The sequence below is a fragment of the Dipodomys merriami genome, unplaced genomic scaffold (genome assembly GCF_024711535.1).
Source record: "Dipodomys merriami isolate MVZ:Mamm:240054 unplaced genomic scaffold, mDipMer1.0.p SCAF_31, whole genome shotgun sequence".
Classification (NCBI taxonomy): Eukaryota; Metazoa; Chordata; class Mammalia; order Rodentia; family Heteromyidae; genus Dipodomys; species Dipodomys merriami.
The window spans coordinates 5,065,642-5,090,542 of NW_027204604.1; the positions used below are offsets into that span (position 1 = coordinate 5,065,642).

Here is a 24,901-nt window from a genome sequence, read left to right on the forward strand (position 1 = left end):
ACTGATTTCAGGAACACTGGCCGCACCCAGGATCTCACTGGACAATTGAGGATAGTTAAGGTTTTTGTTTTGTTTTGTTTTTCATATAACCACTCGAGCAATGCCTCTAGTCTAGCTTTCTTTTTCTGGTTAGTAGGAGATGAGGACTTTTCTTCTGTGGACTGGCTTTGAACTATGATCCCCAGATCTCAGTCTCCTCAGCAGACAGGATGACAGGTATGAGCCACCAGTGCCCAGCTCCAAAGTCCTTGTTTGCAGCATACACCATGCTTATGCCTTCAAAAGGCTCATGGTGTCTTTGAGGCAGTGAAATGTTGCACACCAATCACATAATCTAACTAGATGATATTCTGGTTGGGAGAAGCAGCTGTTTTGGGGGGAAGCATCCAATAATTCTGGAGAGAGCAAATGTTCACACCTTCTACTTTCACTTTTCCTGGCAGAAATCAGCATGATGGAGTGTGGTTCAATGAATCCATTCATGCATTCTCCAATGCATCTGCTATGAGGTTTTTCCACTCAATTGGTGTTGAAACCACGACACTGGATTTCTTGACCTCCCAAAAGTCCATCTGTCTACAGGCAGAAACAAGTTGCTTCAGAAGATAGTAAAACACTCCGATCTGCCATCTTGCAGACATTACTCTCAAGCTGGGTTTGCTTTTTTATGGTGTGGGGGATTGAACTCAGGCCCTCCCACTACTCTACCTTTGAGTGACACCTCCAGACCTTTCTGCCTTGGTTATTTTTTATTTTATTTTTTTGGTCATGGGGCTTGAACTCTGGGCCTGGGCGCTGTCCCTCAGCTCTTCAGCTCAAGGTGAGTGCTCTACCACTTGAGCCACAGCACCACTTCCAGTTTTCTGGTGGTTTATTGGAGATAAAAGTCTCATGGACTTTTCTGCTCAGGCTGGCTTTGAACTGTGATCCTCAGATCTCAGCCTCCTGAGTAGCTAGGATTACAAATGTGAGCCACCGGCACCTGGCAGCCTTGGTTATTTTGAGGTAAGGTTTGGCTTTATGACGGGCAGACTGGGCTGTGATCCTCTTACTTGTGTTTTCCAGCACAGATGAAGTGACAGGCATGAGCCACTGTACTTCCTCAGCAGGATGATAGCACACTACTGCTCTCAGACGCTGGATAGATAGAGTATCCTGAACTCCTATAATTAGGCTGGCCTCAAATACAGTCCTCCTGGGCACTGGTGGCTCATAGCTGCTCATGAGGCTGTGATCTGGAAATTGCAGTTTGGAGCAAGCCCAATTAGACTCTTATCTCCAATTAACTAGCAAAAAGCCAGAACTGGAAGCTTGGCTCAAGTGGTAGAGTGCCAGTCTTGAGAGAAAAAAGTGGAACAAGAATGTGAGTCCTTAAGTTACAGCCCCAGAACCAGCAAGAATAAACAAACAAGCAAATAATGTTTTTTTTTAAAAAAGCCTGACAACAACAATCAAAAACCCCTGTGGATCTCTGTCTCCCAAGTAGCTAGAAATAACAGGCTTGAGCCATTGTGCCTGGCTGGTTATTGTTAAATGAATAAAATATTTTTATTTGTTTTGTTTCCTTGTATTTTATGTAGTACCTCTTTCTCTCCTCCACCCATTGTGAAATCCTATAATGCTTTCCACTCTCCATGAGTCCCAAAACTCAAAAAGGAGTCCAAAACTCATTTTGGAAAAGGCAGACAACATTAACATTAAAAAAAATAAATTTATTTTGAGTATGAAATAATGAAGAACAACCTTAATCATAAACTGTAAAAAGGGCAAAAGATAGAATGTAATGACATTTTTTCATCTATTGAACACAGAACATATTGTACACACAAAACATAATTTTCAAGATGTTTTGCCAATGTTCCCAAAAAGTTAAAAGCTGTATTTGCAACATTTTAAAATAGCTTAAAAAAACACTCTGTTAGTCCTTTTTATTTTATTTCTCGTTTATGTGATACCAAGGAATTGAACCCAGGGCTTCACACATACTGGGCAAGCACTCTACCATTAAACCACATTCTCAGCCCCTGCCAAGAGCTTCTGAAAGCATCCAATTCCTTTTCTTAAATCATACACAGATGGTCATTACATAGTCCATTATTCCAAAGTTATGACATAAAGTTATATAACATCCTTGTTGATATATTATTGACAACTTTTGCTCAAAACACAGAAAAATTATCAGTTCATTTTACATTGTCACATATTTCCCCCTTTTGTAGGAAAGGAAACATACAAACAACACAAAGGCATATACTCTTTACAAACATACATTCTAGCTCCTACCTGTAATTTGTTCAAAAGCTCAGGGACTCAGTAAGTACATGATTATTTTAAACAATACTGACAATTTAAAAATAAAATCAGGGTTTTTTTGGGGGAAGGTGAATCCATACTATATTTTTTGGCCACTTTCACCTGTGATAAAAATATTCAAAAGAAGCTATAGATTGGGCATAGTCTGCTTGAACTACTGTAGACTCTCTTAAAAAAGGCTAATAATGGATTTGCAAGTCCCTTCTATCCATGAAGTGAGTGACCTTACTAATTGTTGATCCAACTGCCCAGAGGATTTTTCTCTAGCTAGATTTCAGTGCCTGTGATACAATGCTTTGGTCTACTCTCTTATTTAAAGATCTCTGAAAGAGCTGGGAATGAAGAGAGCTCAGTGGTGAGCACTTGGGTAACTTGTACCTAATTTATGCACTTTGAGGAGCTGCATCTAGCATGGAAATGGGGGTGGGAGGGGAGATCTTTAAGATCAAAGTGAACACATTCCTTACATGGGCAGGAAATACTGCCCAGAGGTGAAAGGACCTCTTCAGAGTTCCAGTGACAGGAACACATCAGGACACAGCCAGCGCAGCCAGCGCTCCTGATTCACCGCTGTGTCATTTCAGTCACTCATCTCCAGTGTCAGACTCCACATAATTTATAGTCCTTGGATAACTCAGCATATTACAATTTCCAGATAAGTTAACATATATATTCTGCCTATAGCAAAACTGCTATTCAGTGTATTCACTGCCTGGTTGGGTTTTTTTGCACACATGGACATCATGTAAATATTATGGTTGATCAGATGTGATTACTACCAGCTATTTCCTATAAGCTTAGTCAGGACATCACCAACATTTAAAGTCTCACTGTAAACAGAACACAGTGATAGGCACTGTGGAAATACATTTGGTCCTGTTCTCCCTACCCTGAGCATGTAAGATAGCGACTGTCCCAGAGGGTGGTGAGCATGTATACTGTGGGGAAGGAAAGAACCCAGGGCCCCATTCATACACAATGGGACACATGTCTGGGCACAGTATTCCTCAAGAGACAATGGTCATTCCATGACACTGCAGAATTAGAACCATTGATATTGCAACAGGTCAACACTTCAATGGGGACACCTGGGCTGTCTAGAGTTAGTACTGTATACATTTCCTAATCTCCAGAATTGTCAAGGCAAATCTATGATGTGATACAGGATACCATGAAGACAGAGAGTAGCACATCTCATTTTCTTGCTAGAAAGTTACATATTGGGAAAAAGAAGAGAGGTTTTTTTTTTTTTTAAGTACAATAGATATAAAGCTACTCTATTTCAAATCAGACTGGAAAAGTATAGCATTAGCATTTATTTGTGACAGGAGGGTGGCACAGAAAAGAATTCAAGTTCTTTTCATGTACCTATGCCTGAGCCTCTCAGCTTAATTAGGGCATAATTCTAAGGCCAGAATCATGGACAGAACCTTCCCAGATCAGTTTCTGTGGCCATAGATAGTACCTGTTACAACACACTTTGTAACAGTATTATAAACAGTAAAAATCAGCCCAGTGCAGTGGCTCACACCTGTATCTTAGCTACTCAGGAGGCAGAAATAAGGAGGATCACAGTTAAGAGGCCAGTCTGGGCAAAAAAGTACGTGAGATCTTATTCAACCAATAAAAACTGAATGCAGTGGCATACATATGTATTCCCAAGGAAAAGAAAAGAGTAAATAGACTATGGTTCAGGAATTTGAGACTCTATTAAAGAAATAACTAGAGCAGAAAAGGGAAAAGGGCATGGCTCAAGTAGTAGGGCACCTGTTTAGCAAGTGCAAGCCCCTGAGTTCAAGCCCTAGTAATGCAAAAGAAAAGAAAGGAAAGGAAAAGAGAAGAGAAGAGAAGGCAGGAAGAAGAAAGGTAAAGAAAAAAAAAGAAAAAGAAAAAGAGAAAGAGAAAGGGAAGGGAAAGGGAAGGGAAAGGGTAGGGAAGGGAGAAAATCTCAGAGCTCCTCTGGAAGCTCATCTGATCCCAATCCTGTCCATTGATGTGCTGTCCTTGCGGCTATACACAGTGCTCACACTAGCTGGCTTGGACAGTGAGCCAGCACAGTGGAAAGGTAGATTCCATTTGGTCCCACTGAATATTCTCACAAATAAGTGGCATGTACTTTAATCTATCTTAGGAAGACTGACTCCCACATTATCATCTTAAAGTCTCCTAAGCTTCCATTCTCTACAAAAAAAGAAAAAAAAAGAAAGCAAGAAAAAAAGAAAGAAGAAAAAGGAAAAACAATCTGAAAAAATAGTTTTTAAGAACCTCATTTGCAAGTACAAAATACAACTTAAAATGGAGCACTGGGGTGGGGGTTGGGGGAGGAGATGGGAAGGGGAAACAAAGGTGAAGGCAACAATGCTTGATAAGAAATGTACTCATTACCTTGCCCATGTAATTGTAACCCCTCTGTACGGTATTTTCACAATTAAAAAAAATGGAGCACTACCAGATAAATGGTAGTGTTAACATGATCTAAGAAATAGCATTCTAAGCAAATACTTCTTAAAGTAACAATAATGCTTCCTATAGTGTTCACAAAATACTTTCCAAGTACACGTCCATCCATGCCACCTGTAAAGTTAGCCATACGATTTGTAGCTCCCTCCAAAGACGGCCAGGTAGTATCCCAATTACTGAGGGACAGCAATTTTTCCTCTCACTTCAAATGGATGATTCTGACTGCTTGGTTAATATAACTGCTTTGGGTTTCTGATCCGTTGGACTATCAACTGGCACCTGTGCAAGGAATCAGAATACAAAACATGTATAGCACATGCTCTTTTATTCATTCATTTATTTAGTTTTGTGCCAATCTTGGGGCATGAACTCAGAGTCTAGGCTCTGTCCCTGAGCCTTTTACCTCAGGTTAATGCTCTACCACTTGAGCTACAGCTCCATTTCTGGCTCTTTGATGGTTAACTGGCCAAAGAACTCTCATGAACTTCCCTGCCCAAGCTAGTTTCGAACAGTGATCCTCAGCTCTCCACCTCCTGAGTAGCTAGGTGTGAGCCACTGGCACCTGGTTGCAAATGCTATTTTAATAAATCAACAACTGACTTAGAAAATAATAGCTAAATAAAAATGATTTCACATTTGCCCTACATATCTTTCTCTACAGTATGTTTAAAAAAAATCGTACTTACAGCTTTGATTTCACCATTTGTAAGTCCTATATTTATATTGTGTCTTCTCAGATCGGACCTGATCAATGCTGAAACAGAGGAGAATCAATGGAGTCACCATGGGCTGCTTGTGAACACATAATCAAATTAACACATTCCAATGTTGTGACATCCAACAACACCCTTGTAACCCGAATAAGTTCCTCTCTAGGCCTTTCACTTAATTGCTAAGTCATTCATTAGTTAACAAATATGAGATGCGAGGAACTAACATTACAGAGACGAAAAGCACACTTTTCCCAGAGGATTCTTGATAGGTAAACAATCACAGCATCAGATGACCACCACAGCACTACAGGTATGAGCAAGGTACAAGAGAACATGGGAGGAAAAAAGCCTGTGAGCCAAAGGGAACCGGGGAGGGCCACCAAAGTGACACTATCTGGGAGACTGAGTTGGGAAGGATTGTGGTTTGAGGACAGCCTGAACACTCACCAACATCTGGACCCAGAGGCACAGCCCTGTCATACCTACTGTGAGGGAGGCTGAGATGGGAGGATTGCAGTTCCAGGCCAGCCCTGGCAAAAAAGGTCAGGAAAGGCAGGGCAGAAAGTGTACAGCAATTGTTTGGGAACAGTGGAGAACCAAGAATGAGAGGGAGGCGGCAGGAGATGATGTCTGTCACACACGCCTCTGCAGCAGAGCAGAGGAGCAATGCCGTGAGGCCTCCACACCAAGGAGAGCAAGCGGACAGCAAGGAAGAAGAGGAAAGTCAGCAGGAAGTTCAGACAACAGGGAATCCTGCTGAGAAAGGGGCGTGCTTGGATGTGTGAACAATGGCAGTAGCAAGGTGCTCTCGGGAGCAGGTTTTGGAGGTTATTTTAGAATGGAAGCGCTAAGGTCTGGGCTTTGGTAAACTATGGAATGCGTATGCATGGCAGGGGAGAAGGAAAACTGGGAAGCTTTGCAGTTTTCTCTCTTGGGCAATCAATTGGATGGCAGTCTTAGTTATTGAAACTAAAATATGCGAAGAATAGGTATGACAGAAAGATGATAAATTCAGTTCTGGACAGGCCGAGTAATAAGACACCGTGGAACATCAGGTCAGAGGATATGGCTGAACACACAATACAGGCCAGGGCTGGAGGTGGAGATTTTTAAGTTATTAGTGCTAAAGTGGTAAAGCTATAGATTGACCAAAAAAGTATACAACAGGGGGGGGGGGAGGAGGAGGAGGAGGAGGAGGAGGAGATGGTAACTGAATTAGTCATAAAGCAAAGTAGAAATGAAAGTCCTAATTTAATTTAGTGCTTCCTTAGATCTTTCTGTACCCATTTATTCTTCTTCTGCAAAGATGTATTTCTGATAGGTAACATAGTATTTTGACCCACTCTGCCCGTCTTCTAACTGGTGCATGGAGGATTACTGACGAAGTTGAATCAATGTCTACCACTTCTGCTGTTCTCGACCTGTTGCCCTTGTTCATTCCAATTTTTGTCTTCCATTCTTTTTCTACCTTTTGTGGTTTTAATTAAATATTTTATGATTTTTCTCTTCTTTTTTAGCCTACCAATTATACTATTTTAAACCTTTTTTAGTGGCTCATTGTTTTCTGGCTGCTTTATATATAATTGGCTCCTCTTTCTCATTTACTGATAATCTTTTTTTTTTTTTTTTTTTGGGTCCGGACGTGGGGCCTGAACTCTGGGCCTGGGCGCTGTCCCTTAGTTCTTCAGTTCAAGGCTAGCGCTCCACCACTTGAGCCACAGCGCCACTTCTGGCTTTTTTCTTTTTGCTTATGTGATGCTGAGGAATCGAACCCAGGGCCTCAGACATGCAAGGCAAGTGCTCTACCACTGAGCCACCTTCCCAGCCCTTACTGATAATCTTGATGGATTTCTATAGGTACTTGGTCTGATTTTATTATCTTCTTTGTTTGTGTCTTTACCAGTGAGTCTTGTATTTTCATAGTAGTAATCACTGTCCTTTCACTCCCAGATTTAGGAAGCCAGCTTTCCTGCCGGCTTTGCTGCCTTTCCTTCCTTCCTTCCTTCCTTCCTTCCTTCCTTCCTTCCTTCCTTCCTTCCTTCCTTCCTTCCTTCCTTCCTTCCTTTTTTCCTTCCTTTCTTCCCTTCCTAACTTCCTTCCTTCCTCTCTCTGCTCCTCTTCCCATCATCATTCCACCATTATTCCCTCCCTTTCTCTTTCTCCCTCCCTTCACTCCTCTTGCCTTTCTTCTTTTGTTCTTTCTTCTGTCTCTCTTTCCTTCCCTTCCTTCTTCTCCCTTCCCTCTGATTCCCTTCCCCGCCTTCCCTCTCTCCTTATTTTTCATTTTCCCTGTTATGGGTATCAGCTGGGTCAGTGTGTTAGCTTTGATTCTGCGTGGACTCAGCAATAGAGTATCTGTGCAATCTCTTCAGCTATAATCCTGTCAGCCGAGTCTATGGTTGTGTTAGTGGCTTTCCACTGTGTTGTGGCATGGCAGTGTTTTACTAAAATTAGGAGTGTTGCCTGGCCGACAAGCTGGGCGTGGTAGCCGCAGGTGCTGCAGACTGGTGGCTGTACGGCAGGCCTTCCAGTTGTTGGAGTTGCCATCTCCTTCACTTGTGGGCCCGACTTAGGAACATGTGGGTGCAGGATACCACCAGCTTGCTTCTGAGCTAGTCTGACTTTTCTGGGAGCTGAAGTACTGGCTGGGTGTAAGTTTGGGTATCAGACTTTCTGGTGAACATGTAGATCCCATGAGAGTGGGGAATAATGATGGTGGCATATCCCAGGGTGGGACACTAGCAGTAGGTCCATTTCCAAGATGGTGCCAAGCTGTAGCAGTTTAGATGTGGGGCTGGAGAGGGTATAGCACTGGCTCCTACTCTGTGATATTACAGGTATGGGAGCCCCCCAAGTCTCCAAACTCTGTGCAAGGTCTGTGAGGTCTACGGGGGTTTCCTGTCCAGTCACCTGAAGTAGAAACAGGGAGCTGCTGGGGGCCACAGCTCTGTTCTTGTGTTAGCTCTGTTCTTGTATATTACCTGCTGCTCATATAGGTAGTGAACAGCAGAACCAGAGTTTAAGACAAGGATCACCCAACTTTAGGTTTTCAATGATCATTACAAGGTTGTTGTTGTTGTTGTTGTTGTGTGTGTGTATGTTAGAGTAATTATGCTGATTTTGAAACCTCCAAAATGAACTGACAGATTTATATCCTGAGAAGCAAACATTGCCCTGCTTTTGACTTCACTTTTAACCCTTAGTACTTGAGTACTATCTAGCCAGTAAGAAGCAATACACAGAAAAGTTAAATATGAAGACAATATGACATAAATATTTTTGCCAGACACATGTCCTGACCTGTTAGAATGATTCCTAAGAACATCCAGACACAGAGGAAAATGTTCCCTGCCATAGGACTATAGTCTGTTGTGAGTTTTCCTTGAGCCAATGTGAACAAAATTCCAAAAACCTACAATAAGAGGAATGGTTTTTATTAAATTTGCTTCTTTAAAACAAATTCCCTCCTTACCCCAAGAACTTTTCTTAACTAATTTTCGTCATGTGATTTGGCTTCCAGAAACAATCATTGAAAAATAGGATTATAAACCAAAATTACCGTCAAACTCATTACTCATTGGACATGTTGATGCAATGGTCCTCTTGGCTTTAGAGAAATCAGAGGTTTACCTGTGCGGCAGCATTAAGGAGACCAGACGAGGTGCCCTCTGATTCAGGGTAAGTGATTTCAACAGCAAATTCAAAACCCAAGGGCAGATAGCCAGTCATGAAGAAACTAGAACACATCCAGAATTGCAGAGAGACTTATCAGAAAGACAATATTACACTGGGACACAATTATTCCAGATCTCAGGCTTGTTCCAGTGAGTAAATAAGGAAATATTTTGAAGTTGCCATGTAAAACTACATAACTATTGCTACTGACCAACAAGCCCAACATCACAAGAACCAGGAAGCAAAGTAATTTCTAAGTTAAGCTCTAGTTTTCTAAGTTAACTGTCTTTATAAACAGTTACTTAGACCAAATAAGGCTTACCTATTTTTCACTAAGAATATACCCAAATAATTACATTAGAGTTCTAAGAAATTATACATTTAAATGTATAGAATGGATCTTTTAGAGTTTAAAATCTTAACAACTTTTGGATGAAGTTATGAACATTAATTAAAAAAACAACAACAAAACAATACTTGAAAAATATCATGGTAGGGTATCGTTTCCTCTAAAATACTTACCCAAGTATTCCTCCAGTAATAAACACAATGATAATGTATCCAGGTTTCAATGTGAAAGTAAATATAACCATTCCAATAAAAGATAAAATGTAAACTATCAAAGTAGTCTGTCTAAAATAAAAACAATAAAATAGTTAACATTTTTTTTTATTGTGAAAATACTGTACAGAGGGGTTACAATTACATGGGCAAGATAATGAGTACATTTCTTATCAAGCATTGTAGCCTCCTCCTTTGTTTACCCTTCCCATCCCTTCCCATCCTCCCTACCCCCCACCCAATCCTCCCCCCCCCCAAGTTGTAAAGTTCGTTTTCGACATGACAACTTGTACTTCTCATTGTTGCAACAGGTCCACCTGTATCCTTATTTAAACGACTTGTTTTTCCCCTTCCCCTCCACAAATTATACCGACATCAAATATAGTGAAAGCAGGGGTTATACCATAGGGGAGGGACATACAAAGCAACAAAGAAATAATCTTATAAATGTGTTAGAAACAAATGCATGAAAGAAAAAAAACATTTAAAATACATATCTTAGGGTTCATTTTCCTAACATCACCTTATCTGACCTTTTCTGCTTGACTCATACATATACTAGATATTGCAAATAAGGGAAACCATGGGACCTATGTTTCTTTGGGCTTGGCTTACTGTTCACTTAATATAATTTTTTCCAAGTCTTTCCATTTCCTAACAAATGGGGCAATGTCATTCTTTCTGATGGAGGCATAGAATTCCATTTTCTTGATCCATTCATCTACTGAGGGGCATCTGGGTTGGTTCCAGATCTTAGCTATGGTAAATAATGCTGCAATAAACATAGTTGTGCTGGTAGCTTTAGTGTGGTCTTGTTTGTAAACATTTGGGTAAATGCCCAAAAGTGGGACTGCTGGATCATAGGGGAGCTCTATGTGGAGTCTTTTGAGGAACCTCCATACTGCTTTCCAAAGTGGTTGAACAAGTTTACACTCCTACCAACAATGAAGTAAGATTCCCTTCTGTCCACATCCCCTCCAGCATCTGTTGTTATTAGAGTTCTTGATTTTTGCCATTCTAACTGGGGTGAGGTGGTATCTCAATGTTGTTTTGATTTGCATTTCTTTTATGACTAGGGAGGTTGAGCATTTCTTCATGTGTCTACTGGCCATCCTTCTTTCTTCTTCAGAGAAGTTTCTCTTCGGGGCTGGGAAGGTGGCTCAGTGGTAGAGCACTTGCCTTGCATGCTCGAGGCCCTGGGTTCAATTCCTCAGCACCACGTAAGAAAAAAGCCGGAAGTGGTGCTGTGGCTCAAGTGGTAGAGTGCTAGCCTTGAGCTGAAGAGCTGAGGGACAGCACCCAGGCCCAGAGTTCAGGCCCCATGACCGGACCCCCCCCCCAAAAAAAGAGAAGTTTCTCTTTAAGTCATTAGCCCACTTATTTAAAATAGTTAACATTTATTCTGATTCTCTTAGACATATAACAATAACAATGTGGTTAGCCACTGCTCTATATCATAATTCTTGTTCAAAATTCACTTTTTTTGGTTGTAGAAATGGATCCACTAAAGAATGGACTTCAAATCCAGCTACTCAGAAGACAAAGATCCTGGTTTGAGGCCAGTTTGGGAAAAATGTTAGCAAGACTCTACTTCAATCAACAAGCTGAGTGTGAGGGTGTGCATTTGTCAGCCCAGCTATGTGCTAAGTCACAATCTGAGGTTGGTCCCAAGCAAAAACTACAGGCCCCTTCTTGAAAAATAACTAAAGTAAAAAAGGGCTACGGATATGTCTCAAGTGGTTAGAGGACCTGCCTAGCAAATGCAAGGCCCTGAGTTTAAGCACCAGTGTGGCATAAACAAGTAAATGTTAAAAACAAATTAAATTAGCCAGGCACCAGTGGCTCACACCTATAATCCTAGCTACTCAAGAGGCTGAGATCTAAGGATTGCGGGTCAAAGCCAGCCCAGGCAGGAAAGTCTATGAGACTGTTACCTCTAATTAACCACTTGAGCTGTGGCTCAAAGAGTGTTAGCTTTGAGCCAAAGAGCTCAGGGACAGTGCCAAGGCCCTGAGTTCAAGCCCCATGACTGACTAAAAAAAAAAAAATAAAGGAAAGCAAACAAGCAAGCAAGAAAGGAAGAAATGTGCATATTATTTTTAAGACCTCCAGCAAAAGACACCCCCTTTCACATCCCTACCTGTTCTCCCAGTGGGTATCATTTGCTCATACTGCATTATGCAGTTTGTTTTAGATACGTAGTGCTGTATTTTGGGGACATTCTAGACAAAATTGTTTTACTTAAAAAAAAAAAAGCCTTCTGCTCAACAAGAATGTTTTGATGAGGAAAGAACAAGGTTTTGTTTGTTTTTAAGTCCACAACACAAAAAAAAGGACACATGCTTCTCTTTTAGATAAATATTCCGTTCTAAAAAAGTATCTTCTTCCTTTCTTCCTTCTTTTTTTCATTTTACTTTCTTTCTCCCAGCTTTCTTTCTTTCCATTCTTTCTTCTTCCCTCTCTTCTTTCTTTCTTCTCTTCTCTTTCCCTTTCCCCTTCTCTCCTTCCTTCTTTCTTTCCTTCTTCCTTTCTTCCCTCCCTTTTTTCCCTCCTTTTCTTCCTTAGGGACTGACTACTAACTACAATCAATCACCCAGAGTCATGCACAAATGTGCGTGCGCGCGCGTGCGTGCGTGTGTGCGTGCGTGTGTGTGTGTGTGTGTGTAGATGTATACGAAGAAGCCTCAAAAGATATTGTAGTTAAGCTGGAAATAAACATGACTACCACAAACTAAAATACATAGACTACTGCTAAGTGAAGAGAACCTACAGGCTTTAAGAATATAAGTCTTAGGGTAAGACATATGGTGTAAGGTGAGACTCTGAGTTCAAACTCTAAGCCTGCCATAAACAAAGAATCTAAGTCATAAAGTAATTAACACTTTTAAAATCCTTTAAAATATAAAGTGAAATTTTTAATGGAAATACATTTGGTCATACATGATATATAACAAATAGATATTCTCACTTACTTGTATGTTTTAGTGTAATCCAGCCATAAGCCACACAGAATAGAGCCCACCATGCCAGCTATTACCAGTGTTAACCCAATCCTTCCAGCATACACTTCTTCCTGAAGACAATTTACAGAGGAAATGAATCACTATTTCTAATTCAAGTAGATTTTTCATATTCCCACATCTCTAAAGGGAAATAATCAGATAAAATTAAGCACACAATAGAAAGACTTAGTACATGGGAATAAGTTGAGGGGGCAGGAATAAAGATACATTAAAAAGCCAGACCCCAGAGGCTCATGCCTATAATCCTAGCTATGTGGGAAACTGAGAATTGAAGAATCATGGCTCAAGGACAGCTGGAAAAGAAAAGTTCTCAAGACCCCTTCTTCATAGCTGGCACAGTAAAACATGCCCACCCTCTAGCTAAGTGGCAGGCTTACAATCATACCAACAGGAATTACATTACTAAAGAACAAGAAACAATCTTGGCCAACCATGCAATGATAAAAGCAGAAGCTTACCTTACAGCAGGTCAATATAATTTGATTTAACAATGTTGAAACTGAATAAAATGCTCCAGTCATGATACCTATAATAATAAGAAATTACAAATATATCATTTGCCAGTTCATAAAGTAATATGGAATACTACATGACATTTGTGAAAATGTAAGTTGACAGTTAACAACAAAAACTATTTCCTTTCTTTTTTAGAATGGGTAGAGAAATGTATGCCTGTAGTTCCAATACATGGCAGGTCACAGGAGGATCTTGAGTTTGTGGACAGCCTTGGCTACAGAATACCTGTTCCCAACAAAAAAGAAAAAAAAAGGATGTGGACTAGGGCTTGGATTGTGTTTAGTGGTAGAGTGCTTGCCTAACATGAATGAAGCCCTGGGTTCGATTCCTCAGTGCCACATACACAGAAAAAGCTAGAAGTAGTGCTGTGGCTCAAGTGGTAGAGTACTAGTCTTCAGCAAAAGAAGCTCAGGGACAGTGCCCAGGTTCTGAGTTCAAGCTCCAGGACTGACCAAAAAAAAAAAAAAAAAAGAATGTGCACTAATGAATTTAACACTGTAATTATATACTGTTTGGGAATGGTTTGAGTGTATCCCCCTAAAGGTTCATTCACTAGAATCTCAAGGTGGCATGTAAAGAAAGGTAATTAGATCATGGAGCACTGCCATTGGAAAAGATTAATAATGCTCTAATGATTAATACTTGAGACAGTGAAAAATCATTGCCCCCACCCCCAAAATAGGTCAAACTCAGAAAAAAATATACTTTCCATTTGGTTCTTGAGTTTTGGATACTATCAATACAGTCTGAACACCTGACCTAAGAGTGCTATTCTTGATCCCGGACTATCTTATGTGCGAGACTATTCTGATCTTGTATATAAAATACATGGCGGGAAGGAGAGGAAAGAATGCTCTTCCAATGGTTCAGTGATATCACCCTCACTCAAACACTAACTGCATCTCACCGGTAAAAGACATGAGGTCAAGGGACTTTCTACCTGGGATGGAGAACAGAGTTGGACTCTCTGTGGGGTTTCCTGTTTTCTTATATTCCTTCAAGAGAACAAATGGTTTAACTTCCTAGCCAGCCTCTGTGTCTGCCTTTTTCAACAATCCAATCTCCCACTGCAATGTAGTGGTCAATGTAGTGGTCCTGTAGCATTAACCGGCATCATTTCAATCCCAAGTCTTCCAGCAATGTGGTATATTCCCTCCATTTAAATTGACGAGGTGCCAGTGGCTCATGACTATAATCCTAGCTACTCAGGAGGCTAAAATTTTAGGATTAAGGTTCAAAGCCAGCCTGGCAGAAAAGTTCCCATGAGTGGTTAATCTCCAATTAACCACTCAAAAACTGGAAGTGCAGCTATGGCTCAACGAGTCTTGAAGAAAAGAGTTCAGGGACAGCGCCCAGGCCTTGAGTTCAAGCCCCACACCAACAAAAGAAAAGTAAATTGGGTCTCCTTTTATGCCTTTTAATATTTTATAATTTTTTCTACCATTATCTTTTGATAGAATTGTTCCAGATTATTACAAAATTCTTGTAATTTTGGTTGTTATTATTTAAAAATATATCTTTTTTTGGAGGGCATGGATGTTTGAAACAGAGTCAGTCATATGATAAAAAGTCTGCGTCCACCATAGCAGATTTTTTATTTTATTTTTTTTGTTTTTGGTCAGTCATAGGGCTTGAACTCTGGGCCTGGGTGCTGTCCCTCAGCTCTTCAGCTCAAGGCTAACTCTCTGCCACTTGAGAGTTTTCTGGTGGTTTACTGGAGACAGAATCTCATGGTCTTTCCTGCCCGACTGGCTCTGAACTGTGATCCTCGGATCTCTGCCTCGTGAGTAGCTAGGATGACAGGCGTGAGCCACCAGCACCTGATCTCAGCTTTTTTTTAAAGTACTGGTTTGGAGCTCGAACTCAGGGTCTTACATTCTTGCCTGGCCTTTTCTGATTATGGCTAGCACTCTATTTGAGCTATACCTATAGTTTCTGTTTTCTGCAGGTTAAGTGAAGATAAGATTCCCTCAGATTTATCTGTTTAGGCTGGCTTAGAACTGCAATCTTTAGATCTTAGCCTCCTAAGATTACAGGTGTGAATCACCAAGTTGAGCCTACTGTCAGATTTTTGATGCTTCATCAAGGCAAAACAACTTGATAAAAATAAGCTGAAGAAGTTATAATTAGCTCCAAGGAGAACTAGTGACAGGTGGAACTAAGACCTTTTTTTGGTGCCAGTCCTGGGGCTTGGACTCAGGACTTGGGTACTGTCCCAGAGCTTCTTTGATTAAGGTTAACACTCTAGCATTTGAGCCACAGTTCCAGTTTTGGCTTAACTGGAGATAAGAGTCTCCTGGCTTTCCTGCCCAGGCTACTTTGAACTTTAGTCCTCAGATCTCAGCCTCTTGAATAGCTAGGATTATAGGTATGAGACAACAGCACCCAGCTAAGACTAACTTTGGATTGTATATTCTTTGTAGCCTTTTGAATTTTATGTTACCTTCATGTATAAATAAAAAGAATCCAAAACTTTAAAAACTCTTAATATATATAAATCTCTTCATTTATAAAATAGAGATAATCTAGAGCTGGGCACTGGTAGCTCATGCCTGTAACCTTAGCGTCACAGGAGACTGAGATCTGAGGATCGCAGTTCAAAGCCAGCCTGTAGAGGTCTGGGAGTGTGGCTTAGTGCTAGAGTGCTTGGCTAGCATGCATGAAGCCCTGGGTTTGATTCTTCAGTGCCGGAAGTGGCATTGTGGCTCAAGTGGTAGAGTGCTAGCCTTCAACAAAAGAAGCTTAAGGACAGTGCCCAGGCCCTGAGTTCAAGCCCCAGGACTGGCGCGCGTGCGCCTGCGCGCGCACACACACACACACACACACACACACACACACACGCACGCACGCACGCACGCGTGTGCGCACTCGCGCAGGAAAGTCTGTGAGATTCTTATCTCCAAATAACCATCAGAAAACAGGAAGTGGTACTGTAGCTCAAAGTAAGAGTATAGACTTGAGTGAAAAAGCTCCCAGACCGAGTTTAAGCCCCACACCTGACAAAAAAAAAAAATTTAAAAAAAAATTTTTAAAAAAGAGATCATTTTTTTATCTCAAAAGTTTTCTGAGAATGAAATAAATAATAAGTATAAAAGCCCATTGTAAATTCTAAACAATAAATGTAATCATTTATAGACAATCAAGTGATTACTAAGCGATGTGTTATCAAAAACATGCCAGCAGTGCATGCCTGTAATCTAGTTCCTCAAGAGGTTGAGATCTGAGGATCGAGGTTCAAAGCCAGCCCAAGCAAGAAAATCTGTAAGAGTCTTATCTCCAATAAACCACTAGAAACCAGAAGTAGTACTGTGGCTCAAGCGGTAGAGTGCTTGCCTTGAGCTGAAGAGTGCAGGGACAGCGCCCAGGCCCAGATTCAAGTCCCACAACCAACAATAACAACAACAAAAAAATTACAGTATATAAGAAAGCACCACCTCTGACCCTTGAAAATGTTACTTCCCCCTTCCCTTTGCTCTACCCCCATCCACCTAGCCCCACTCTCTGGGGGTGCTTTCCTTGCCATTTGCAACCTGTGCCTTGGTTTATCTCTTTTATGGATGCATCCTGAAGTCCTTCAGAAAGCACCTGCCATGGAATTTCTCTTTTTTTTAATTTAATTTAATTTTTTATTAAAAAATGTTTTTTTGGTCAGTTGTGGGGCTTGAACTCTGGGCTCCCTGCGCTCTTCAGCTCAAGGCGAGCACTTTAAGCGAGCGCTTTACCGCTTGAGCCACAGCACCACTTCTGGTTTTCTAGTGGTTTTATTGGAGATAAGAGTCTCAGGGACATTCCTGCCAGGGCTGGCTTTCAACCGTGATCCTCAGATCTCAGCTTCCTGATTACACGGTGTGAGGCATGGCACCCAGCTTGGAATTTCTCTTGTACTGCTACTTTTCTGATGTTTGCTTAATCTCATATATTACACCTGGCCTCTAATCACAATCCTCCAATCTCTAACTCCCAAGTAGCAAACTAAATGTCTAGTTTTTAATGCTATAGTTAATAAATGCCAGTTTGCACAAGGTGAAAGAAAGAAACTGTTGACAGAATTTCCTGCATGCTCATCACTGTATTGAGAAAGTGGCCAGTCCACTCACTGGGAACTCACTAAAGAAGACAGAACTTCTCTATTTGAGATGTATTTTTTTTTTTTTTTACAAATACATAACTTCAGTAACACAAAAATAATAATGATGATAAGGATGATAATAATCAATAAAATGTGTAAGAACATTCATCTTGGTTTTTTTGCTTTTAGTTCAAAATGTAAATTTCTGAGGCTCCTCTTTCCCTTTTTATTTATTTATTTATTTACTTAGCCCATCATGGGGCTTGAACTCTGGGCCTGGACACTGTCCCTGGGCTCCTTTTGCTCAAGGCTAGCACTCTACCACTGGAACCACAGCACCACTTCTGACGTTTTATGTGATTAATTGGAGATAAAAGTCTACCATGGACTTTCCTGCCTGGGTTGACTGTGAACTGCACTCCTCAGATCTCAGCCTCCAGAGTAGCTAGGATTACAGGCGTGAGCCACCCGTGCCTGGTTCTTCTTTCCCTTTCTATTTCTTCTATTTCTCCCTGCTTTTTTCACTTTGTGAAATAAATAGTTGTTGGCCTTCCAAAAAGGAAAAAAACAAATAAACAAAAAACTCCCTAAGGTTCAAACCACTAGGGTAAAGAATCCACATTGCTCAAAGGTTTATATAAACATCCAAGAAAACACAAGCAAACGACTTACCATAAGTGATCAACAGAAGGACAAAAGGAATGTTCTTGAACAGGTTTCTTATTGACTTCAGGTAGGAGTACTCTGCAGGAGGACTGTCCAGAAGAGCGGCTTGAGCCTGACTTGGTGGATATGGAGGTTTTTCTTTGAATACTGGAACACAGATGAAAAAGATTATATATGATTAATGTAGGTAAAACATATTGTCACATATAATAACTAATTAAATGGCTCTTTCTTAGTGAGCAGACAGAATTCAATTGAAGCTTAAAGAGAGAATGAAAGTTGCTTATGTTGTGGTTTTTCAGTTCCATTGCTTTCTAAGTGAAAAACACTTTGGTATTATCATGTCAGCCTCTGAAACTCACTAAAACTCAAGAGGTTTGGCAGGTTCAAATAACTAGGCTTCAAACCCATCTGTAATGTGCTGCCACCCTCTCTACTGATTACTTATTGCATGTTTAGCAATTAAGATTAAACTTTACAAAGCTGGAGATGTGGCTGAAGTTATAGAGTGTTTGCCTAGCATGTTCAAGGCCCTTGGTTCAATCTACATACTGGGTCAGGGAGGGATTAAAACTTGCTACCATAAGATCCTATTTTTTAATTCAGTTCAATTTGAAATCTGATCTAAGCATCAGAGATAAGCAAGCTAGTATACTATTGAATGTTCACAGGACTGTCTTGAGCTAGTTACTTTTCTTGGTCTTTCTTCCTGACTCATTTGAGCTGTATGTGGAAAATCTAGGGGGGCAGAGCTAAACTTGAAAGTGTGCTGTGTGGTACAGCATTTCCTAAGCTGCAGCACTGCTTCCGGCTAAGAGATATCACAGCAATCTCAGCCAGACTAGAGAACCTCCCGTTTTGCCAGACAGGGAAGGGTATACCAACTTCCTACAACAGTTAGCTCAGGCAAGATTTCTATGAAGTTGGTGCCTGGTTTGGGTAAGTGTCCATGTGTTCCATGGGTAGGAAGTGTAACTAAGTGTGCATAGGTCTATGCGTTAAAGGTTCCCCAGAATGGAACCTTTCAGAGGTGAGATTCAGAGCTTGGAGGTTCTTAGGTTATGAAAGGATGGTGGGAGACAAAGCCCTCCTTCTATCTCTCTTTTGTTACTTGATTCACAAAGTCAGGAGTTTGCTCTGCCACATCCACCCCTCTACTGCCAGCCAGCATGCCCACCAGGGGCTAAAAGCAAGAGATTCACCCAGTCATGGACTAACCTCCAAAACTGAATCAAAACTCTTTTCTCTTTATAAGTTAATGTATCGCAAGTATTTTGTTGTAGTGACAGAATGCTGAATAACATGGCTAACTATGTCTGATAGAAGAGTTGAAACACTAAAATTTTGTATGTCAGAAATTAAGATGTTTGGTTTTCTTGTGCTATCGGGAAGTTGAGCCAGAGCCTCCATTTAAGCCATACTCCACCCAGCTTATTTGTATTTTGCTTTTGAGTTTGAATATCACTGGCTTCAAACTCATATTCCTTATCCTTTCATCTCGGGAGGAGCTGGGATTATAGGCATGTGCCATCATACCTAGTCAAAGTCTAGTCTTTGTGGAGTTCAAAACTTTAAACGAATTCACTCAAAACTTTTAACTACAATAAAAAGGAAGGTACTGTATCACCAAGTCCAAGAGGCGTGTACTCAGTGATCTTGATAGGTGTCAATAGAAGGTTTTCCCATAGCCAGGTCCGTATTATCATAATTTTAGATGTCACTAATTATTAAAGACATGTCGATTTCCGACCTTATGAACACCAAGTAGTCATATTTGATTAAATAGGGTAAATTAAAAAAAGAGAAAAAAAGGATGTAAATAGTTTTAGAAAGCTAATACTAAAATAATTGAGAATAATTCCTGCTTCTCTCTTCCCTTATTTTCTCTCCTTTCTTCTGTTCCTCCTTTTCTTTTATGGCAATTTCTAATTCCTGCTTTCCCCTTCCTCCCTTTCCTTTCCTTCCTTTCAAGACTACTTTTTCCAAGAAAAGAAGCTAATATTCTTTTGTTGTTGTTGGACAGCTAAATCTGGCTGTCAGCTGGAATCATTTGGGAGTTTAAAAATAATACAGATTTTGAATTCTACTCAAGGTTCAATAATCAGAACCTCCATGAGAACCTGTATCAAATACACAGCTCCCCCCAATACCATCAACATAGCAGCTAGGTTTGAGAATAAAGGAATAATCCAGATAATTTCCACTACTTGCTGCCAAAAATGCAGTTGTTAGCCAAAATATTTATTACAATATAACTATAACATATTTATTGCAATATAACTATAACATTTATTACAATATAACTATAACTATTTTTACAGAGATAAAACTCCTAAGTATTTCTTATCTAGTAACTTTAAACTGGAGATCTAAAAAATATAAATGGTTTACATTGCTATAATTCTTCTTTCTTTTACCTTGCTTCTTGCACTGTTAGGATGACTGGTGTCTTTTCCTGAAAGTCTCCTGGCATGCTCCTAGTTAGACAGGATGGATCTCTTTTTATCAATGTGGGTAATACAGAATTCTCACAGTAGTAAAACAAAGCTTGACTGTAAAATCTATGATTTCAAGGTGGTCAAGGGAACTTAGTGTATCTTAAATTTATTTTTTAATTTCATACAAAAAGCAAAATAGGGCTGGGAAGGTGGCTCAGTGGTAGAGTGCTTGCCTTGCATGCATGAGGCCCTGGGTTCGATTCCTCAGCACCACATAAGCAGAAAAAGCCAGAAATGGCGCTGTGGCTCAAGTGGTAGAGTGCTATCCTTGAGCTGAAGAGCTGAGGGACAGTGCCCAGGCCCAGAGCTCAGGCTCCATGACTGGCAAAAAAAAAGCAAAATAATCTTTACTAGTCTTTAAACTCCAGTAGCTTTACTTTCTTAATACAAATACTAGTTTCAAGTTTCAGATGGTCAAATTTGGCCAAATCAAGTCTGTATCCACTAGCTACATACTGCAGTGAAGTCAGATTTGAGTCTACATGAAGAAAAAAAGGAAAAAGTCACTGTTCTATGACCTTGTTTACTCATGGTTGCTATTTTTACAAGATGAAAGGCGGCTTTTCCTTTCTCCTTTGAAGCTGAAAAACAATGGTCTCCTACTCCCCATCCCAACCAAAACTTTGACTATTGAAACTGCTTTTGTCCACTCTGGCATTAGGCATATCTACAATGTAACCAAAAGATTCTTAGCCACCACATTAGAACTGTTTCTCTTGTGCTGAGAATCCTGGTTTGAAGCCAGCCTGGGCAGGAAACTCCTGAGATTCCTATTTCCAATAAACTACCAAAAAGCAAGGAACTGGAGCTGTGTCTCAAGTGGTAAAGTTCTAGCCTTGAGCAAAGAAAGCTTAGGGACAGTGCATAGGCCGTATGCACAAAAATAGGATCAGCACAAAAATAAAGCTATGACATCCATTTTAAGATGTAAAAGATAGATGTAAAAGGTAGAACTTTGTAATGGTCAAGTACTACACAAAATGTATTGCCTTTTTTGAGGAATAATTATTTTTAAGAAATCAGTGACTGTGCCTCAAGGACTTAAAATTTTTATACACCAAGTAAAATATTTATGTTATACATAATATACATAGTATGTGTAATATGTAAAACTCTCCTGTGTATATGTGTTATAATGTCCTGCATTTAGTACATTTGTATTAAATGTTTTTAACAACACTGCTTTTGGTTTCTGTTATCTACTCACTAACTCAAGAAAGGTTGTGTGTGTGTGTGTGTGTGTGTGTGTGCGTGCGTGTGCATGTGCGTGTGTGTGTGTGTGTGACAATACTGGGGCTTAAATTCAGGACGTGGGCACTGATAATGAGCTTTTTTGTTCAAGGCTAGTGCTCTACCACTTGAGCCACAGCTCTATTTCCAGCTGTTTGGGTGCTTACATTCTCTGTCTAGGCTGGCTTCAAACTGTGATCCTCAGATCTCAGCCTTTTGAATAGCTAGGATTACGGGCATGACCCACAGGTGCCCATCAAGAAAGAATTTGGGGGGCTTGGGAAGGTCATTCAGTGGTAGAGTGCTTGCCTTGCATGCATGAGGCCCTGGGTTCAATTCCTCAGCACCACATAAGCAGAAAAGCCAGAAGTGGCGCTGTGGCTCAAGTGGTAGAGCGCTAGCCTTGAGCTGAAGAGCTGAGGGACAGTGCCCAGGCCCAGAGTTCAGGCCCCATGACCAAGAAAAAAGAAAAAAAAAAAAAAAAAAGAAACAATTTTGTAACTGATACACTTTAGTTAAAATTATATACTTCAGGGCTGGGAATGTAGCTTAGTGGAAGAGTGTTTGCCTAGCATGCATGAATCCCTGGGTTCGATTCCTCAGTACCAGATAAACAGAAAAAGCCAGAAGTAGTGCTGTGGCTCAAGTGGTAGAGTGCTAGCCTTGTGCACACAGAGATTTAACATCAGTGCCCAGGCTCTGAGTTCAAGCTCCAGGACCATCTCCCCCCCCCCCAAAAAAAAATTATATACTTTCTACTGCTCAAAATCATTATCCTTTAAACAAGAACTAAGGTTAAAAAAAAAAAAAAGAAGGGCAAGTAAATACGAAATGATCTATTTAAATATATAACATTTTATAAATGGAGTTCTATTGCTTAGGCTTAAATCTGACCATGGGTACTTACTAACAGTAACCTTGGAAAATTAAATGTGTTTCAGGTCTGTGGCCCAGTTTCCTTACAAAATAGGAAAATAACAGGGCCTTACTCAAAGGGCCCTGAAGATTAAATGAGATCCAGTAGATCATGTGTCTTTAGCCATGTCAGCGCATGTAACAACCTTGATGTGAGAGGCCACCCTAGATTTCCACAAAGGAGAATGAGGCAGTCTAGGAAATGCTGCAGGAAAACTCATTCCCAGGAGTGTCCAATGGGTTGTATACACATACAACCTTCATGAATAGAGAGAGGAATTGAGTTACATGACATGAACCTTCAACACAGTAGCCTACTGAATATCAATTCAGAACATTATACCACTTAAAACTTTAGCCTAATTAAATTATCTTACAAAAATTTGGTTGGGTTTCCCAGTTATTATGGGTAGAATTTCAAGTGAAGCAGGAATAATCTCTTAGTATTTAAGAAGCTATAAGCATTTTATAAATAGGGCTGGGAATGTGGGACAGTGGTAGAGTGCTTGCCTTGCATGCATGAGGCCCTTGGTTCGATTCCTCAGTACCACATAAGCAGAAGTGGCACTGTGGCTCAAGTAGTAGAGTGCTAGTCTTGAGCTGAAGAGCTGAGGGACAGCTCCCAGGCCCAGAGTTCAGGCCCCACAACTGGCCAAAAAAAAAAAGAGAATTTTATAAATAATAAAAATTTTCCACCACAGCAAATATCTGGGTATGAGGGAAACAAAAAGATTTTTCCATTTAAGTGTCACAATTTTCAATGAAGATTTTCATAGCACAACTGTATACTGTGCTTGGTATCATATGATAAAAATTATAGGTCACTATTGCAGACTTGAAATTAAGTCTTTCTCTTATTCCACTATTTCTATTCTTTTCCCTTATTTCTATTTTAACTTTCCACCAGTAAGTCATGAATACATAACTAATTAAGTATATAAATACCTCAGTCTTTGAACTTCAACAACACTGGAATATATGCTAATGGCAACACCTATTATTTTGTTCCCTTCCTTCAACAAATAAAGATTGCCTATTTTAGCAGTTTAAACTTGCATGCACACACATATTGCATGTAATTTCATACAAATAGATAACATATGTAATAATTGGTTGTCTCTTTGGAGGCAATATTAAAAAATCTGGAATTTATGTGATGACCTATAAGTAATTAAAGACTATTTTATACTTAAGAAACATCCCTATTGTCAGTGGCAGATCTATTTATGCAAAACATACATAAACAATACTTCCTGTTTCGTCTAGCAAATATGCCTACCAGAAAAGTAGATTTAAGAAGATCCCCGATACCATTACCACCACTACCATACAGATTTCTTTATAGCTTTGTTAAATTGCTAAAACAGTACAAGAAAATGGTCCTTTTTCAAATGCCTGCAACCTGTAAAGACGTACACTCCTAACTAATTTAAAACATAAAAACCAACCCACAGACTGGACGCGGTGGAATACTTCATATGCTACCAACAGAACATTTTGTTCATCGTCTAAAGGGAAACTAAGTATGTGGGCTGAGCTTCCTATACCTGGATCCTGCAGTTCATCTAGTGAAACACTCTAGAATCTTCAGCACACATTTCTCTGAAAACTGAGGGCTTCACATCTGGAGATCATAAAATATGAATTTGTCATTACTATCTTAGCCATTATAAAAGTTGATATATAAATCTAAAGCCTCCCACTAGAATGCACTTATTTATAAATGTTCATTGATCACAAGATCATAATAGCCTTTCAATTTTATAGCCTTTCCTCTTTAAATGCACTTTGTGACACACTGAGTGCCTGAGTTTTGTTAGTGGTATATTACTGAGAGATGCCTTATCTATCTTTCCTCTGAAATCAAAACTGATTCCCATTCAAAAATAAACTTTAAAAAGCAGACCTTCCCAAAGCTTCTTCCACACTGCTGGTGGCTGCTTGCAGCTGATTTTGACTGACTGCTTCAAGAGACAGGCCCAGGATGAGAGGACTCAGTGGCGAATGGTGGCAGTCGTGCCTTGCCGGAGTGGCCTAACAAGCAGATAGTTGCAGCAGTTTGAAATTCTGCTGAACAGCTTGCTGCTGCCCAGAATAATTCACTGGTCAACATTTTTCAGAGCAAGTTAATTTTAAATTGGGGATCCTTAGGAGGATGTACCATTAAAAAAAAGAGATGAGATTCTATTTGTGTTGTTTCAGAGCATGATAAGGACTTATTCCTTGTTTGGTACATGTACAATGTAGATTGTGGAGACAAAT

General features: G+C 40.1%; 1 protein-coding gene across 1 annotated transcript in view; it reads right to left on the reverse strand.

Moving 5' to 3' along the window:
* Positions 1-1,697: 1,697 nt before the first annotated feature.
* Flvcr1 (FLVCR choline and heme transporter 1) overlaps positions 1,698-24,901 on the reverse strand; it is a 29,714-nt gene continuing 6,510 nt past the window's right edge. Inside the window, exons 3-10 of the mRNA XM_070041527.1 lie at positions 18,003-18,143; positions 13,204-13,271; positions 12,695-12,795; positions 9,684-9,794; positions 9,117-9,222; positions 8,787-8,898; positions 5,460-5,527; positions 1,698-5,052 (exon numbers count right to left, since the gene is read on the reverse strand). Of these exons, the coding sequence (XP_069897628.1) occupies positions 4,978-5,052; positions 5,460-5,527; positions 8,787-8,898; positions 9,117-9,222; positions 9,684-9,794; positions 12,695-12,795; positions 13,204-13,271; positions 18,003-18,143 (782 nt within the window). The 3' untranslated portion in view covers positions 1,698-4,977. The remainder of the gene's footprint in view (positions 5,053-5,459; positions 5,528-8,786; positions 8,899-9,116; positions 9,223-9,683; positions 9,795-12,694; positions 12,796-13,203; positions 13,272-18,002; positions 18,144-24,901) is intronic.